At 47.3% G+C, this 17,380-nt stretch overlaps 1 protein-coding gene across 4 annotated transcripts in view; it reads left to right on the forward strand.

Moving 5' to 3' along the window:
• The first annotated feature begins 2,482 nt into the window (after positions 1 to 2,482).
• SEPHS1 (selenophosphate synthetase 1) overlaps positions 2,483 to 17,380 on the forward strand; it is a 32,035-nt gene continuing 17,137 nt past the window's right edge. The window contains exons 1-3 of one of the 4 annotated variants that reach the window (XM_083464219.1): positions 2,483 to 2,666; positions 5,346 to 5,612; positions 13,584 to 13,687. In XM_083464219.1, the coding sequence (XP_083320345.1) occupies positions 5,420 to 5,612; positions 13,584 to 13,687 (297 nt within the window). In that variant the 5' untranslated portion in view covers positions 2,483 to 2,666; positions 5,346 to 5,419. Of the gene's footprint in view, positions 2,772 to 3,046; positions 3,891 to 5,345; positions 5,613 to 13,583; positions 13,688 to 17,380 lie in introns of those variants that run through there. The other 3 variants (XM_083464217.1, XM_083464218.1, XM_083464220.1) reach the window with 3 other exon arrangements.

Genomic DNA, 17,380 nt, shown 5'->3' on the forward strand with positions numbered 1-17,380 from the left:
GTTGCTTTCTGCTGCTCCAGAGAAGCGGACACGGAGCAATGGATCCAAACTACAAGAAAGAAGATTCCACCTAAACATTAGGAAGAACTTCCTGACAGTAAGAGCTGTTTGACAGTGGAATTTGCTGCCAAGGAGTGTGGTGGAGTCTCCTACTTTGGAGGTCTTTAAGCAGAGGCTTGACAACCATATGTCAGGAGTGCTCTGATGGTGTTTCCTGCTTGGCAGGGGGTTGGACTCGATGGCCCTTGTGGTCTCTTCCAACTCTATGATTCTATGAAAAGACCCTCTCTTCAGTCCCCACCCACTTCACTTCCAATAGTGGGGGAACTTGGAGATGGGCCTCTGATGATGAACTAAGCAAGCACAGGCTGCTTTGGAGGCAGGCATTCCTTCAGGCATTTTGATCCCAAGCTAAGAACATGTTCAAAAAGAGAATAGCAACTAATGCCACTACAGTGGTACCTCTGGTTACGTACTTAATTCGTTCCGGAGGTCCGTTCTTAACCTGAAACTGCACAATTTCTCTTCTCATCCTGAAGCAGAGTTCTTAACCCGAGGTACTACTTCTGGGTTAGTGGAGTCTGTAACCTGAAGCATATGTAACCCGAGATACCACTGTACTTAAGATTCAGTGAGATGTGTTCCCACCTATTGATCCCAATCAACAGCTGAAGCTTCTGAGCAGCATTCAAAGGAAAACCCATAGTCTAACCTGGATGTTACCAGAGCATGGATAACTGCATTTAGGCAGCCGGAACATAAGCATTAGCCAAGGGAGACCCTGTCACCTCGAGGGCCAAAGGTGGATCTAAATGCACCTTGATCCCTCAAGGCCAGCGCAATCTCATCCACAACAGATTGAACTCCACCTTCTTGTCTAGACCAGCCACCTGCCAACAGTGGCGTAGCGTGGGGGGTGCCAGGGGTGCCGGCCGCACCGGGCGCAACATCTGGGGGGGCGCGAGTCCAGAGGGCCCAGCCCCGTCATGCCCTCGGCCCGCCCCTATTGTCAGAGCGGCCGGCCAGCCTCCGCCTGCTCCTACCTTGCCCACCCAAGGACTGCGGCAGCGCCCGCCCCCGTGGCCACCTACCCCCGCCTCGCCCATTGGCTTGCCTCCCTCAGCCCCGCCTCTCTCCGATGGCCACAGGGGTGTCCTGCTCGGCGCCGGTGCCTTTTTTCAAGAGGTAGGGAGGCTGGACGGGGAGGTGGGGTCGGAAGCGGGCAGAGAAGGAGGGGAGCTCGTAGCCAAAAGGGCTGCACCGGCCGGCAAAGGGCCGGGGAAAGTTTGGAGAGAAGAAACGCACCGTCATGATTTCCCGGTGGAAGTGGCAGGATTAGGGATGGCGAAGCGTAATTACGCACGAATTTCGCTGGGTGAGAGCTTCGGGGATCGATCGGCGGAAATGGGAATCAATTGGAATATGAGAAAGAGAGAGAGAGAGGGACCATCATTCATAGGCATAGATTTGTAGGGTTAGGGGGCGCAAATTACTTGCCTTGCCCCGGGTGCTGACAACCCACGCTACGACGCTGCCTGCCAACAGTTCTTACAAAGTAATACTTCAGTTTGTGTTGACAAGACTAAAGTTTCCCTTATATAAAAGTTAAAGGGCAAATTTGGACTTTCATTAAATAAAAAAACCAACAGCCTAAGGAAAGAGACAAAGTAAAATATGTCTTTAGACCTTTTCCAACATTTCCATAATTTTATTTTATATAAACTGGTTTCTCTTATGAGTAAAATATCTTAAATTAAGTTTCTTGTTGTTATGCAACTGGGATAAAACATTGTAAAAGGAATTTTGAAGCAGTTTGTGAGGAAAGTAAAACAGTAGTCACTCCAAGTTATTGCTCAATAAATCCACAACTGAAAGGGGGGGGAAATCAGTCCCACTAGCAGCAACTCATCTTAAGTGGCGTCCATGCTTTGCGGGTCCTCATGCAAAATACATTTTACATGCACACACCCCATACATTTGCATCTAATGGAGATGAAACATTATTTCAATATCTTCTAGTAATACAAAGAACATCTCTTCAGAATGCATAAAAATTATACATGCATTCTTTTAGAGATTATAGTATATATTGTATATTATACACTTTGCCCATGTTCAGAGGCGATTTAAAAGCTTTGCCCAAGAGTCTGCAGTGCTAAAAGAGAACAAATGGCATCCCTACCTCTCCAGACACACCTCACAGGTGTACAGCCCTTGCTCTCTGGGGGTCTTTGGACTCTAATGTCTGCCCACAGGGCGGCTGGAGAGAGGCATCCTGGGGGGAAAGACAGGCGAGTCGGCCCACAAAGCCCTTCCTCCCCGGAGCCCCTCGCCCTCTTGGCGCACTTTGGGGTGAACTCGGGGGGGGGGAGGGCAGCCCCTCCAGTTCCCCTCAGCCACGGGGGGGGGGGGCTCCGAGGGGCGGGGCCTGCCTCCGGCGCAGGCGGAGCGCCAGGCTCCCTCCTCCCCTTAAAGGCAGGTAGCGGCGCGGGCTGCTGGCCCCTCCCTCCCGGGTCCCTGGCGGGCGGGGCCGGAGCGGCCGTTGCAGGAGCCGAGAGGAAACGCGGGAAAAGGGGGGTGGCTTAACCCTCTCGCTGCCGCGGCCGAGTCGCCTGCCCTGCCAGAGAGAGAGAGCGAGCGCGTGAGCCGGGCCGGCCAGACGCCCGGTGCATTGTGGGACTGGCTGGCTGGGCTGGGGGGCGAGGAGGCGGCGGAGGGGAGTCCCGTTCGCGGGCGGCGGGCGGGCGAGGAGCAGCAGCCGGGGAGACGCGGTAAGAGGGCGGCCTGGGCGGGCTTAAAGGGGAACGCGGCCCTGCCCTCAGCCGCCAAGCTGCGGGGGCTGCGCAGGAAGGAGAGGCCGCTGCGCCGGCCGGAGGGGCGCGGCGGCGGCCCAGGCAGAGAGGGGCGGGCGGGCGGCGGCGGCGGAGGCTGGCTTTAGGGCCGCCGCTGTGGGCCAGAGCGGAGTCTGCGGAGGAGGGGAGCTGCGCGAGGGCGGCGAAGGGGTTAAACTTTCCGCCCGCCGACATTTTTCCCTGAGAGGAGAAAGAGGGGGCCGCGTGGAGCCCGCCGCGCCCCCCTTCCCTTCGGAGAAGCCCCCCCGGCGCCCCCGGCCTTCGCTCCCCGCCGCGCCTCCCCCGCCTCCGAAATGCCTTTAAAGCCGCCCGCGAAAGGGTTAAGGCTCCTCTTCCTCGAGGCGCGCGCCCGACGCCCCCTCCACCTCTTCCAGCTGCCCCCTCTCGAGGCGCGGCGCAGGGCGGGGGGGGGGCCTCCCAGAGGACCCCCGGTTCTGCTCGCCCAGGGGCCGCTTCGGGCAGAGCGGGAGGCGGGAAGCGGCCCGTCGCGAAGGGCGGGCGGGCGAGAGCCGGGGGGGGGGCAGAGTCGCCCTCTGGGCTCCCCGGGCCAGGCATGGTTGCCAGCCCTTTCCGCACGTGGCCGGGTTTCCTTCCGGATAGGCGTGTCGGCCTGCAATGTCTGTCCCCGCGCAGAACCTCGGAAGGGGGGAGAGTCCCCTGGCCCGAGCCCTGGCGGGGCAGGAGTCTCTTGCTCAACGTGGGGCTTGAACCCGCGACCCTCTGTGCTCGTTTGCCAGATCCACGGTGAAGCAAAGGTTAAATTCGTGGAGCAGTCTTGATTTTTGAACTAATGGAAACTGGGAGCTTGGTCTTTTCCGGTGCCACTCTGGACAGACTTCATGCAGCACTTTAATTCTAACTCGTGTGTTCTCAAAGTTACAAAACAAACTTGCAAGAAATTGTTCTAAAGTGGATAAAGTATGGTGTTGTGGACACTGTAGTTGTTTGGGACAGCTCTGCAGTCTTCTTTCCTCATTTCAGAAAACAGAAAAAAACGTTCAGTCAAGATTCAGAATGTTGCAGCTTTTAATTATATAGGTAGCTGCATTAAGTACTCCCGACTCTTTGTATGGCTTATAAGGCTTAGTTTCCCATGGGGAAAATAGGTGTCTGTCATTCAAACAATGGTTTATAGGATGGGTGGGGAGCTCCCTATGCCTTCTCCCCCAGCATTGTTGGACTCCCAACAACCCCAACTAGCGTGGCCAGGGATTGTGGAAGTTTGTTGTCCAACAACATCTGGAGGGCCACAGGCTCCCCAGCCCTGCTTCAGGAGATTGACACCTGTTTGGGGGAACAGAATGAGGAGAAAGCTACTGTTTTGTGTGTTAAAGTTCAATTGTTAATAGGAAATGTAGAGGAATCCGTAACTTTTTACTGCCTATTAAATACCGTGGGCACAGTTCCCACTGAAACTGATTTGTTGATGTTACTGTTTTAGTTTCGTAGTGTCATAGGTGCTTAACTTTGCTTGGACTGTGCTTCAGACATAATGAACTCAGCTACATTAGTAAAGAAAAAATGCTTTATATGCATTATAACACCATGACACTGTGGAGTCCCATCTTTCACTAGCAGACTTTCCCTTTATAAAGTTTACAGCAGGTTTAGCTGAATCACTTTTTTGATGTGTCTAGATCCAGCCAATGTTTATCTCCTCCATACCGCACAAATGTCCCATTTTTTTCCTGGGTGACCCAAAGAGCGCAGAATCAAAATATGTGTGTCTTTTTGTTTCATGCTCTCTTGGTTCCGCACCTTCGCTGGCCACCACTTGCCACACACATACGAGGTGGGCCACAGCTTCTGGAAGAATGGTGCCACTTCTGGAAGTATTGTCAGTGGCCCTTCTCTGTGTGGCAGCAGGTGGACGCTTAGGCAACAGTGGGGAGAGTGAGCAGGCAGCAGCAGCAGGATGGTGTGTGGGGATGTCCCAATTTCTTCTTGGGAAATGTTGGAGCGTATGCACCTAAGGGTGGAGCAAAGTGGGACATCTTGGGTGTGACACAGGTCAATTTGCTATAAACATAGCCGACCTTTAAAGACCTGGTTTTCTGTAAGCCTGTAGCAAGATCACATATATGCTACTATTACGCACTGAATTCGGTCCAGTTGGCTCAGCACAGCACTTCCAAACTCATGTTTGGCATGTCATTAGAGACATAAATTGAATTCAACCATGGTAGATGTTCCCTTGCTACTTGTCAAAGTGACCTAAGGAGGGTGGGTAGTTTTAGATCCATCCCCTGCTACAGAACTTGCAAGAAAGTAATTGTGCAGGGGCTTTATATGCAAAAATGAATGTTGCCTATTTTTTAAAAAATGTCAAGAGCTGGTAGCCTTAGTGAAGGAGGCGTGTATGGTTGCAGCTCAGATTTTTAGATAGAAGGGAAAAGATAGATAGATAGATAGATAGATAGATAGATCTAAAACTATTCTTCATAACAAGCCTGGAAAGTCTATATTGTATTAATACTTCTTTCTGCAAACTAGGATAATTACCACGAAAGCATACCAACAAATATCCTGAAGAAGAGAAAAAGCTTCTGGTACTTACTGTGTGAATCATGTCTGTCCGGGAGTCCTTTAACCCAGAAAGTTATGAACTTGACAAGAGCTTTCGGCTAACAAGATTCACTGAACTTAAAGGCACTGGCTGTAAAGTGCCTCAGGACATTTTACAGAAATTGCTTGAATCTCTACAAGAAAATCACTTCCAGGAAGATGAACAGTTTTTGGGAGCTGTTATGCCTAGATTGGGTAAGCAGTAGTTCTTCAATGATATTTAATGGTTGTATCATGTGTTGGAGAATAAGGAAAAATATTGTACTGTATGTGTGTGTACAAGGTTGGTTATTTCACCAATCAGAAATGTTTGGTCAATTCTGACCAGTCAGATATTAGTTAATGGTGTATTTATTTACTGCATCTGTATAGTCACCCCATCACAGTTGCCCCATGACAAATTTTCTGGGCTGCTCCCAATGCAAAACAACAGCAGCAACATTAAGATACAGTACAAAAGAATGAAAATTATAACACATTAATTAAAAAACAGAAACACAAGTAAAACTTGAAGCAGAGATGCTCAAACTGTAAAATACAAGTTGTTTAAAGGGTTTTTACATTTATTCTTATTGTTTAAGTTTTGTATATAACTTCCCTTAGATGTATGTGAGTGAAGGCAGAGCATAATTTTAAAAATAAAATCAAGACTATTACTGATTCTTATCCTGTAACTCCAGAATAATTATGGTGGTGTACCATTTATTTATTTAAAAAATCTTTATTGAAAGTTCAAAAAGTACATAAATATGTGCACCAGACATGGTGAGACACAAACAAGAAAGAGAAACAACCTGTGTAGAAGGGAAAACAAAGGGGGGAAGGGGGACCCAAAACTATATACAGTGGTACCTCGGTTTCCGAACATCTCCATTGACGAACATTTCGGGAACTCGAATGCTGTAAACCCAGAAGTAAATGCTTTGGTTTTCAAACTAGTCTCAGAAGTTGAACCGGAAATGTGGCTTCCATATTGAGTTTTCTGTTTTGAGGCTTCTGTTTTGAGTTTTCGAATGTTTTGGAACTCATATGGCCTTCCAGAACAGATTATGTTCGAAAACCGAGGTACCACTGTATTTTACATAGGTTGTTATTGTACTTCACCAGATCTTAACCTATTACAGTACATTGGTACCTCTGGTTACGTACTTAATTCGTTCTGGAGGTCTGTTCTTAACCTGAAACTGCTCTTAACCTGAAGCATCACTTTAGCTAATGGGGCCTCCTGCTGCCGCTGCGCCACTGGAGCATGATTTCTGTTCTCATCCTGAAGCAAAGTTCTTAACCTGAAGCACTATTTCTGGGTTAGTGGAATCTGTAACCTGAAGTGTTTCAGGGCTGTCCTCCTGTGCTGCTTCAGACATGTGGTTTGTACATTTTTCTTGGTACATTTATGAACATTTATTACATATATAAGACCTTAAAATTATTATTACAGTGGCAAGTCTGCGTTTATATGTTGCGAGTTTGTACAAGTCTTCAATCCACTCGTAGAAGGGAGCCACATTTCCCCCCCATCAGTCTTTTTCTGTGGTAAGGGCATGGAGAGTCCACTCAAATAGTCCTTTTGTAAGGTTCCATGTGCTGGGTATATAATTCAATAGGATATTTTGCTCTGTTAATGTAAGGTTGTTCCATACATTTCTGTTGATGGTTTGTTACCTTCTGCTAAAAACCTTTCAATGTAGGACAGTGAAAAAACATATGTTTTAGAGAAGCATTATCCCTATTGCATCTCTAACAGCCCTTCTTTTAAACAAACGTAATGGGCTCCAATATATTCTAAATATTATTATTTGTTGTGTGAGCCTCAATTTAAGATCCAGAGACACCCTTGTTATACCAGTTAAAACAGTTTCCCACTGTGTGGTTGAAATGGATATCTCTAATTCTTTATTCCAACCCTCCCTCAATACCTGTATATCAAAATGGTTAGCTGATAACAAATATTTATATATGTTGATGGCCGTTTCTGTTGTTGTGTAAGAATTAATCAGCTGCTTCAATATTTCTGGGGTCTCTGAGGCTGTAAAAGCTCCTGGTCTGTAGATGGTGGTTAGCAAGTGTTTTGTCTGGAGATATTGCCAGTGAGAATTTGTAGGTAATCTGTATTTGTCTCTTAAGATGGAATATGTATAAAATTCATCCTCTTCGTTTATCAACTGGTCTAACGTTAATGTACCCAAATTCACCCACCTCTTCCACATGACCATTTCTTTCTTGATTTTTAAAGACTGGTTTCCCCACAAAGTCGACAAATGTGTTGTGCCATAATTACAAGCCTCAGACTACTACTACAGCTCCAGGATGAAAGGTTGGCGACTTATCAGCTTGGCTCACCATTTCTGAGGTGCTCAGAGTGCTTTGGAACTGCATGGCCAAAACAAGCCCTAGCCCCATTTTGCAGCCCAGATCTAGAGAGGGCCCTGTGACTTGTGTTTCATGCTTCACTTCCATGTAATATGATCCCCTTCTGCAGCTCCTCATAATGCTTCTAAGTTGGTGAAAAAAGGATGGTAGACTACAAAAACAAAAATGTGTGCTTTTTCTGCCAAAGAGTACGTTTTATATTCCTTTTAATCTTTGGTTCCTGAGTATTTCACTTTTTAATTTTCAGAACATGGCCATGTTATGTGATAAATTTCAGAATGGGAGCACCAACATTTTCATTGACTGAGATTTAAGTATACATGCAAAAGCAAATTTGGAAAGCTAATGATTTGAATCAACAAATATCACCATTGTCCTTTGGGTTAACTGGACTATAGCCATAATCCTGTTGTAGCAATGGCCAACTGGCAGCGTCTGGGGCACAACTGGCCCCTGCTCACTTCTTGATTCCCCCCCCCCCGAACCCACCCTATCTGAGTGATGCTGAAAGGAAGGCCTACAAATAGTTCCACGTTGTACCAAGCCTGTACTATTCTTTCCTACTTCGCTGGTGCACTTACTACTGCTACCACCACACAGAATGTTCAGAGGCCAGTTGTTGTTATTTATTAAATTTTTATAACACACTTCATCTGTAGATCTCAGGGTTGTTCACAGCATAAAATATAAGATGTTTTTACACAAAATACATAATAAAAACAAAGCAAACCCCTTACCCCACCCCCTCCCAAATAGGTTTGGGGGGGGGGCATTCAATACTTTACATGGCTGGATCACTCAGGCATTCCAAGCCTTGCTTCTTACTAAGAAAGCACTCATGTTTTAGAGTTCTTTGAGAGTGTCAACAGGTATGTGGATAAGAGTGATCCAGTAATCTATGTATACTTGAATGTTTGAAAAGCTATTGATAAAAGCCTTTGTTGAGGGAATTTAAGTAAATTTGGCACAATGGGATTAGAGGGCCGGCATCTTACGAATTTGTAGCTGGCTAAAAAAGAGAAAGTAGACCACAGGAATGAATATAGTTTTCACAAGGGGGGCACATAACTTGGTTCCCCAAGGATCTATATTGAAACTGATTCTTTTTCGCATGTTCATAAATGATCTGGGGTTAGGCATGAGCAGTGAGGTGACCAAGGATGGACGAAATCAAAAGAGTGTCTCCAAATTGGGTGAAGGAGCAGCAAAATGGCAAATGCAGTTCAGTATAAATAACTGTAAAGTCTTGCACATTGGAACAAAAACTCCTAAATTCACATGCACACTGATGGGATATGAACTAGTAGTAACCAATCAGGAAAGAGATATTTGTATTGAGGTGGACAGCTCACTGAAAACCCTGACATAAAAATAGAATTTGGGGCCATTCGGTGAAACTAATCTTTAGGAGATTCAGGATAGAAGATACTTTACACAGTGCACAATTAATTTATGAAATTTGATGCTGCAAGATGTGGTGATTACTAGAATAGTTAACTCTGAAAGGGGATAAGATAAACTCATGATTTTTAGTCATGGGTTATATAGCAATATATAAAAAATTTAAAAAATTGTCCAGTAGCACCTTAGAGACCAACTAAGTTTGTTCTTGGTATGAGTTTTCATGTGCATGCACACTTCTTCATAGTATCTAAAGAAGTGTGCATGCACACAAACGCTCATACCAAGAACAAACTTAGTTGGTCTCTAAGGCAGTGTTTCCCAACCGGTGTTCCGCGGCACACTAGTGTGCCGCGAGACGTTGCCTGGTGTGCCGTGGGAGGGAGGCGGGCGAGTCGGGCGGCGAGAGGCGGGGCGGCGGCGGCGAGAGGCCGCCCAGCGTGGGGCTCTCGCCGTCTGCCTGCCTGCGTGGCGCTGATGTCACAGGGCTGTAACGTGCCCCACATAGGCACACGCGGGGCGGCGAGCGAGCTCCCTCCCACATCCCATCGCCGGCTCTGCACCAGGCGGTAGAGCTCGGCGAAGTCGCCTTGGCCAGGCTCTCGCCCACCTGTGCCTCCAGTCACGGCGCCTCGGCGTCGGGCGGCAGCGAGCCCAGGAAGCGGCCCAGCTGGCCGGGGTCACCCGCCTGCAGCAGCGCCTCGCACATGCACGAGACCTGCTCCGCCGAGAAGCGCGGCGAGCGCGGAGGATCAGGCGCGGCGGAGGCCAGCCTCGCGCTTGGAGAGGACGCAGCAGCCGTCACCAAACCCGATCCTCCTCCTCCTGCTCCGCCGCCGTCCTCTGGCTCTCGGCCGGGAGGAGCCTGCGGCGACGGGGCGGGCGCCGAAGTTGGCAGAAGTTGGCGCGCCTCCTCGGCAGCGCCTTCGTCCTCCTGCCTCTGCTCTCCTCCGGCGACGGGGGCGCGCCGTCCTCCCCGGCCGGGGGGCTCGGCGGGGCCCGTGGGGAAGGAGGCCATGTTCGCAGCGCGCGGGATCGCGGCCCCCCTCGCCCGCCTCCAGCCCGCTCCCCTCCCCCTGCGCGCTGCCCTAGCCATGCGGGTCTCCTCCCCCTGCGCCACCGTCCCCTTTCCACATCCTAGGAGCCGCGGTCCGCCTACCGCCCCCGGGCCGCGGCGCGGCTCCCAGCCCGGGCTGGCCTCCGCCTCCTGGGACGCGCGCCCACCCCCGCGGCCCCCCAAACTTTGGAGCAACTCTCCAGACGCTTCTCCCCCGCCTCGGTCTCCCTCCTTTCCACTTCTCTTCCCCCCTTCCTTCCCTCTTTCTTTCTCTTTCTCTCCCACCCGCCTTTCCTTCTATTAACTTTCCTTTCCCCTCCCTTCGTCCTTCCTACTTTTACTCCTGGGCTCCTCCCCCCTTTGCGCAGCCACAAATCAATCTCTCTTTTTTCCCCTCTCTCTCTTCTTTGCTCAGACGCAAAAAAGCGCCGCTTTTTGGAAATCCGGACTGCTGTCCCCGCTGAAACGATACTTTAAAAAAGGAAGAACCCACTGGCTCTTATTTCTGTTTAAAGCAGTAGATCCCGAACTCTTTTGGCCCACTGCCCCCTTGGTTCCACATCCCCCAGTGTCCCCTATGCTTACTCTATAGAAAGCATTACAGGGGTTAACGCGGCTCGCTAAGGAAGATATTAATAGAATTCTGCATTTGGGGGGAGACCCTAACAGTCATCTACCATTACCTTCTATGCTGTTACTATTTTTTTATTTTTTTTTACATAAGTAAAAAGTGACCTTTCCCCATCTGGCATGGTGGTGTGCCTCGAGATTTTTTTCATGAAACAAGTGTGCCTTTGCCCAAAAAAGGTTGGGAAACACTGCTCTAAGGTGCTACTGGACAATTTTTTATTTTATTTTTTTCTGCTGCATCAGACCAACACGGCTACCTACCTGAATCTATAGCAATATATTGTTGTTTTTTAAATCATGATTTTCCAAAATGCAAGCATATATTGCATACCTTGGATTCCAAAGTATTGTACTTGTACATTACATTTTTTACATGAAGAAGAGTAACAAGAACCTGTTAACCCTCCCTAAACATGTCAGGTAATCAAGACAGACATATTGTTGTTTGCTTGTCTGTTGTTTTACTTTTTTTGGTATCGTATCATATTTCTTTTTCCAGTTCATAGGTAATGTTAGAAGGCCGTCCATGTGTGGCTGGTGGATTATTTGGATGGTCATGGTTTATGTGCTGAATAAAGGAATACCAAGTACAGTGGAACCTCGGGTTACGTACCGTACTCCTTATGAACGCTTCAGTTAATGAGCTCCGTTAGCCCGGAAGTAGATGCTCCTGCTTGCAAACTTTGCGAGCGGAAGTCACACGGCGGCAGCGGGAGGCCCCATTAGTGAAAGTGTGCCTCATGTTAAGAACGGTTTCAGGTTAAGAACGGACCTCCAGAACGCATTAAGTTCGTAACTAGAGGTACCACTGTATTCCTAAGGATTATGTTGCTTAATCTCAGTTTCAACAGCAGGAGAGAGTTATTACCTTCATGCTTGTGGGTTTTCTTCAAACGCCTGATTTCACTATTGCAGAAGCAGAATGCTTGGCTTGATGCACTTGGTTCTGTTACTCTGCTGCAAGCAGGGCATGATGAGGCAAGCCCAAGAGTGGTACTGGCCAGAAAAAAATAGCATAGTTCACAAATTTCCCTCCTAGCTATGAACTGGAATGGCCATAAGTCATTAGTAGAGATTCCTGCGTTGCAGGGAGTCAGACTTGATTGCCCTGGGGACGCTTCCAACTCCTACAGTTCTATGTTTCTATGACTTGGGTGGGGAGTCAGGCATATCTTTGTGCCACTGCTCCTTTGGTCTACAAAGAGAGTTAAGCTGGGAGTGTGTGGCACCAGGTTTAACTTTTTTCCAAGTACCCCATTGATGGTGTAGGTACAGCAGAACCTGATTCATGCGTGGCATTGTGCATTTCTGTGAAATTTTATTGAAATTTTGATTTTCAACAAATTATAAATACAGTATAACAAAAATTACCCTGTTTTCCTTCTTCCCAGAACAGATGATCTCTTATCAAATCTTGCCATAAACTTGTTTGTGAGTCCAGTGGATGGCAATCTGAAAAGACTCTTGCTCAGAACACTGCAAAAGAATCTCTAAGCTTTAAGAAAGATCAAGGGGGAAATGGAACATAGGGGTTAGAAAGAGGTCCCAAGTCCTGGTATCATTTGGTCTTTAAAGTTGAGAGATGTATGGAAAACCTTTCTGAACAGTGCAGGAGACTTGGTCTACTACCTCCCATTTCCGTTGCTTCAAAGTGGTCTTCTTATAAAACTATTTGCTAATCAAGGGTCTAATAAATGCATATTGAGAGTGCTTTATCTTGGAGGTCATGGGGGAATCTATAAGTTCTGTGGGAGATTCACCCTAAATTATATGGTTGAAGCCAAGGAAGTACCAGAGCACCCATGTCATTTGTTCCTGACTACAAGTTCAACTACAAGTTTCTATGAAAGCTCTTAATGTCTAAATTCAAAGGGCCAATCTCATGCATCGCACATTGCTCCCTCCCTCCCTCCCTTTGTTAAATCAAAAGTATAGATGGCAGCTTTTCATCTACCAGGTTCTTATCCGTCAGAGAAGGCCGCTGTATTTTTGCAAGAGAGATGGTAAAAAGCTCTTAGGTTCTGCAGCAATTGGATGGTCAGGCAGTTTTCATAAGGCTGCACACCACAGGAGGAGACTGAACCTCATGAATGGCTGCTGGCTAATGTGCAGATCTGCTATCATTATTTTGTCCTAATCAGCTTGTGTGTCTGTCAGTTGTTTTCTGTAGGCAGACATGTTTTAAAGCAGAGTTCAGCAACCTAAGGCCCATGGGCTGGTTCTAGCCCATGAGCTTCCTGGAACCGGCCCACGGCTGTTCTGTGGATCGGCATGGGGATTCTGTGCTTTTTTTCCCGCAGCACCATTTTTTTTCTCGCCACGGTGACCGACTTCCGGGTCGGAAGCGTGCTGGAAATAGCGTATGCACACGGCCACTCCTCCACCCCAGAAGTGCACTGGAAATAGCTTGAGCGCACGGGCGTGCATGCTCCGGCCCACCCGAGAGGTCTGCCAGTGAGTGGACTGGACCGGCCTCAAAAAACATTGCTGACCCCTGTTTTAAAGACTAGGGTTGTCGGACTGATGTTTAATGAGGAGAAACAGACTGATGTATCTCCCCAAACCTCACTAGCTGTTGCTTCCTTTTGAATTTCATTGGTGTGTAAGGAGTCTTTGGGTGAGTGGGGTGGGCAAGGATAGAATATACTTTGAGAAATCCTAGGAAATGACTTTTATTAGTTGGTAATTAACTGCCACTGTCTTTACAGGAATTGGAATGGACACTTGTGTTATTCCTTTAAGACATGGAGGCCTATCTTTGGTCCAGACAACAGATTACATTTATCCTATTGTGGATGATCCTTATATGATGGTGAGTTGCCTAAACATATGTATGGGGCGGGGGAAAGGTGCCTGTTAGCTACCTAAATTGTGATTGGCGAGCATTGTTTTGGGCTGTTCTAGACTTTCTCTGTTGTGATTGGACAGTTGACCTGCCAGTTTTGTGAAATTTTTCTCCTGTTAGAGGCAGAGCTCTAGATCTGAGCTTTGTACTCCAGTTGTCTTGGGATACTTTGAATCAGAACTGTACTGTATTAGGATCACTCTTGGACTCTTAACTAAATACCTGCTCTCCATGAAATTTATTGCCCAAGGTACTCCAACCTACTGTATTGATACAAACACATTCAGAATAGCAAGTATGAAGTCTGCAACTGGGTGCTGCAATCCAAAGAATCAGTGTATACATATGGAATATAACTGCAGGTACAATCACAAGCGTGTATGGTGTTTGTGCTACAGCTGTTCCTATTACTGAAAAGACGAGTTGCTTTTTAATTGAATATCATTATATGTCCTGTCTAGTCAAATTGCGTGGGATAAATTCCAATCTGTTACCTCCGAGGATATGGACAGGCTGCTTGGACGAGTGAAACCAACCACCTGTCTCCTTGATCCTTGCCCATCCTGGCTTATAAAAGCTTCGTGGGGTGGTGAATTCTTCCGTCCGTGAGGGAGACTTCCCAGACCCGCTGAAAGAGGCGGTTATTAAACTGCTTATTAAAAAACCATCTTTAGATGCGGCCACGATGGCCAACTATCGCCCAGTCTCAAATCTTCCATTCTTGGGCAAGGTGATTGAGCGGGTGGTTGCTGAACAACTCCAGGCACGCCTGGAAGAAGCGGACCATTTGGATCCCTTCCAGTTGGGATTCAGGCCTCATCACGGGACTGAAACTGCCTTGGTCGCACTGGTTGATGATCTCCGGCGGGCTAGGGACAAAGGTGAGAGCTGTTTCCTAGTTCTGCTGGATCTCTCAGCGGCGTTTGATACCATTGACCATAACATCCTTCTGGACCGTCTAGAGGGGCTGGGAGCTGGGGGCACTGTCGTACAGTGGTTCCGCTCCTTCCTCCTGGGCCGTGTTCAGAAAGTGGTGGGGGGGGATGAGTGTTCAGACCCCTGGGCTCTCACTTGTGGGGTGCCTCAGGATTCTGTCCTCTCCCCCATGCTTTTCAACATCTACATGCAGCCGCTGGGAGAGATCATCAGGGGGTTTGGGCTGGGTGTTCATCAGTATGCGGATGATACCCAGCTCTACCTCTCTACCTCTCTTTCAAATCAGAACCAGTGAAGGCGGTGATGGTCCTGTGTGAGTGTCTGGAGGCGGTTGGAGGATGGATGGCGGCTAACAGATTGAGGTTGAATCCTGACAAGACAGAAGTACTGTTTCTGGGGGACAGGAGGCGGGCAGGTGTGGAGGATTCCCTGGTCCTGAATGGGGTAACTGTGCCCCTGAAGGACCAGCTGCGCAGCCTGGGAGTCATTTTGGACTCACAGCTGTCCATGGAGGCACAGGTTAAATCTGTGTCCAGGGCAGCTGTGTACCAGCTGCATCTGGTACACAGGCTGAGACCCAATCTGCCTGCGGACTGCCTCACCAGTGGTGCATGCTCTGGTTATCTCCCGCTTGGACTACTGCAATGCGCTCTACGTGGGGCTACCTTTGAAGGTGACCCGGAAACTACAACTAATCCAGAACGCGGCAGCCAGACTGGTGACTGGGAGCGGCCGCCGAGACCATATAACACCGGTCTTGAAAGACCTACATTGGCTCCCAGTACGTTTCCGAGCACAATTCAAAGTGTTGGTGCTGACCTTTAAAGCCCTAAACGGCCTCGGTCCAGTATACCTGAAGGAGCGTCTCCACCCTCATCGTTCTACCCGGACACTGAGGTCCAGCACCGAGGGCCTTCTGGCGTTCCCTCACTGCAAGAAGCCAAGTTACAGGGAACCAGGCAGAGGGCCTTCTCAGTAGTGGCGCCCTCCCTGTGGAACGCCCTCCCATCAGATGTCAAAGAGAACAACAACTACCAGACTTTTAGAAGACATCTGAAGGCAGTCCTGTTTAGGGATGCTTTTAATGTTTGATGTATCACAGTATTAATATTCTTTTGGAAGCCGCCCAGAGTGGCTGGGGAGGCCCAGCCAGATGGGCGGGGTATAAATAATAAATTATTATTATTATATCTTGCTGATAATGGAAACTGCTGGATGCTGACAAATGAAACTCCAGCTGTATGTGCAGTTATGTGTCACACATGCCTGCTGTTTGTTTCTTTATATTGCAGACAAGGTTTCATGTGTTCTGTTCTGCTTTGTGGGGGCTAGGTTTTTTGCAGATGTGTGTAACTTGAAGATAACCAGTAACAAGCAATTTGTGTCCAGCTATGCCTGGGACAATTTAAAAGTCCTGGTTTGTGAGCAATTGCCATATTCTTTTAAAAGGGAGGAGGAGGGGACCACTGGCCACTTTCACTTAACTCTGATACATTGTCAATTTTTTTTTTAAAAAAATATTTATTAAATTTCCAACAAATTAAACACAACACTACAAAAAAGCCAAAAAAGAAAAAAAAGCATACAATACAATACATAATAAAAAAACAAAAAAAAACATAATAAAAGAAACAAACAAGACAAAACAAAAACCATTTAAAATTTCAATTTCAACATCTTTTCTTTCTTTCCCTTATTTCCTCGACCTCCTCACACCTCCCTTTTTGTATTCCACTTCTGTTAATTGTTTCAGCAATTCCTTTCCATCTTCCTCTGTTTTCTATCCTATAATTGTCTTTAACACATTCTAACCATATTTTCCCTTTAAAGCTCAATTAATCTATTTATACTTAATTCCAATTCCTATCCATCTTCCCCTGTTTTCGCTACCTATAATTATCTTAACACATTTTAACCTTATTTTCCTTTAATACTCTATTAATCTATTTATACTCTATTCCTTATAACATTTCTACTGAAGCCATATAACTTCATTCCAACGTTCTTCTAACATTCATTAATTTTACAATATTTCTATAAATAGTCTTTAAACTTTTCCCAGTCTTCTTCCACCGACTCTTCTCCCTGGTCTCGGATCTTGCCAGTCTTTTCCGCCAATTCTATCTAGTCCATCAACTTCATCTGCCATTATCCAACACTTCTGTGCTTCCAGGAGACAACCATTCTCTCAGCCAGCAAAGAGCAGATGATTCACAACAAAGTTTAGGGGTCTGGCAGAGCAGGTCCACCTCCTTCTTTAGCGTCCGTCAATATCTTAAGTTTTACTCGAGGCTTCCTGCCCTGCCAAACAACTCCAAAAACATCCCTCTGCCACCTCCTGATACAATCCATCCCATCCAAAACTTGCACTATTTGAAACAAAAGCAACATCCCCAGCATCACAGCAACCCTCATCCCCACCACAACGACTCGGCCCAACAATAGCAACTTCAGATTTGTCCATATTTCCCAATCCCCCTTCTCTTTAATCCAACGTCCTTCACAGTTACCCTTAAATAGATTCACATTTTTGGCGGTCATACTGGCCCCCAAAAACCTCTCTTTCTCAACCGATGTTAGTCCAGTCTCCTCCTGAAGCTCTGTCAGGCTTTCCTTTCCCAATTCAGGTAGGGCTCTTGTCCTCAAATTCTTCTGTTTTCCTTTAAGTTCCATCATAACAGATGTCACATCAAATTGCCTTTGATTGGATGGAGCTCTTTCACA

The sequence above is a fragment of the Podarcis liolepis genome, assembly GCF_965112155.1.
Source record: "Podarcis liolepis genome assembly, chromosome: 10".
Taxonomy (NCBI): Eukaryota; Metazoa; Chordata; class Lepidosauria; order Squamata; family Lacertidae; genus Podarcis; species Podarcis liolepis.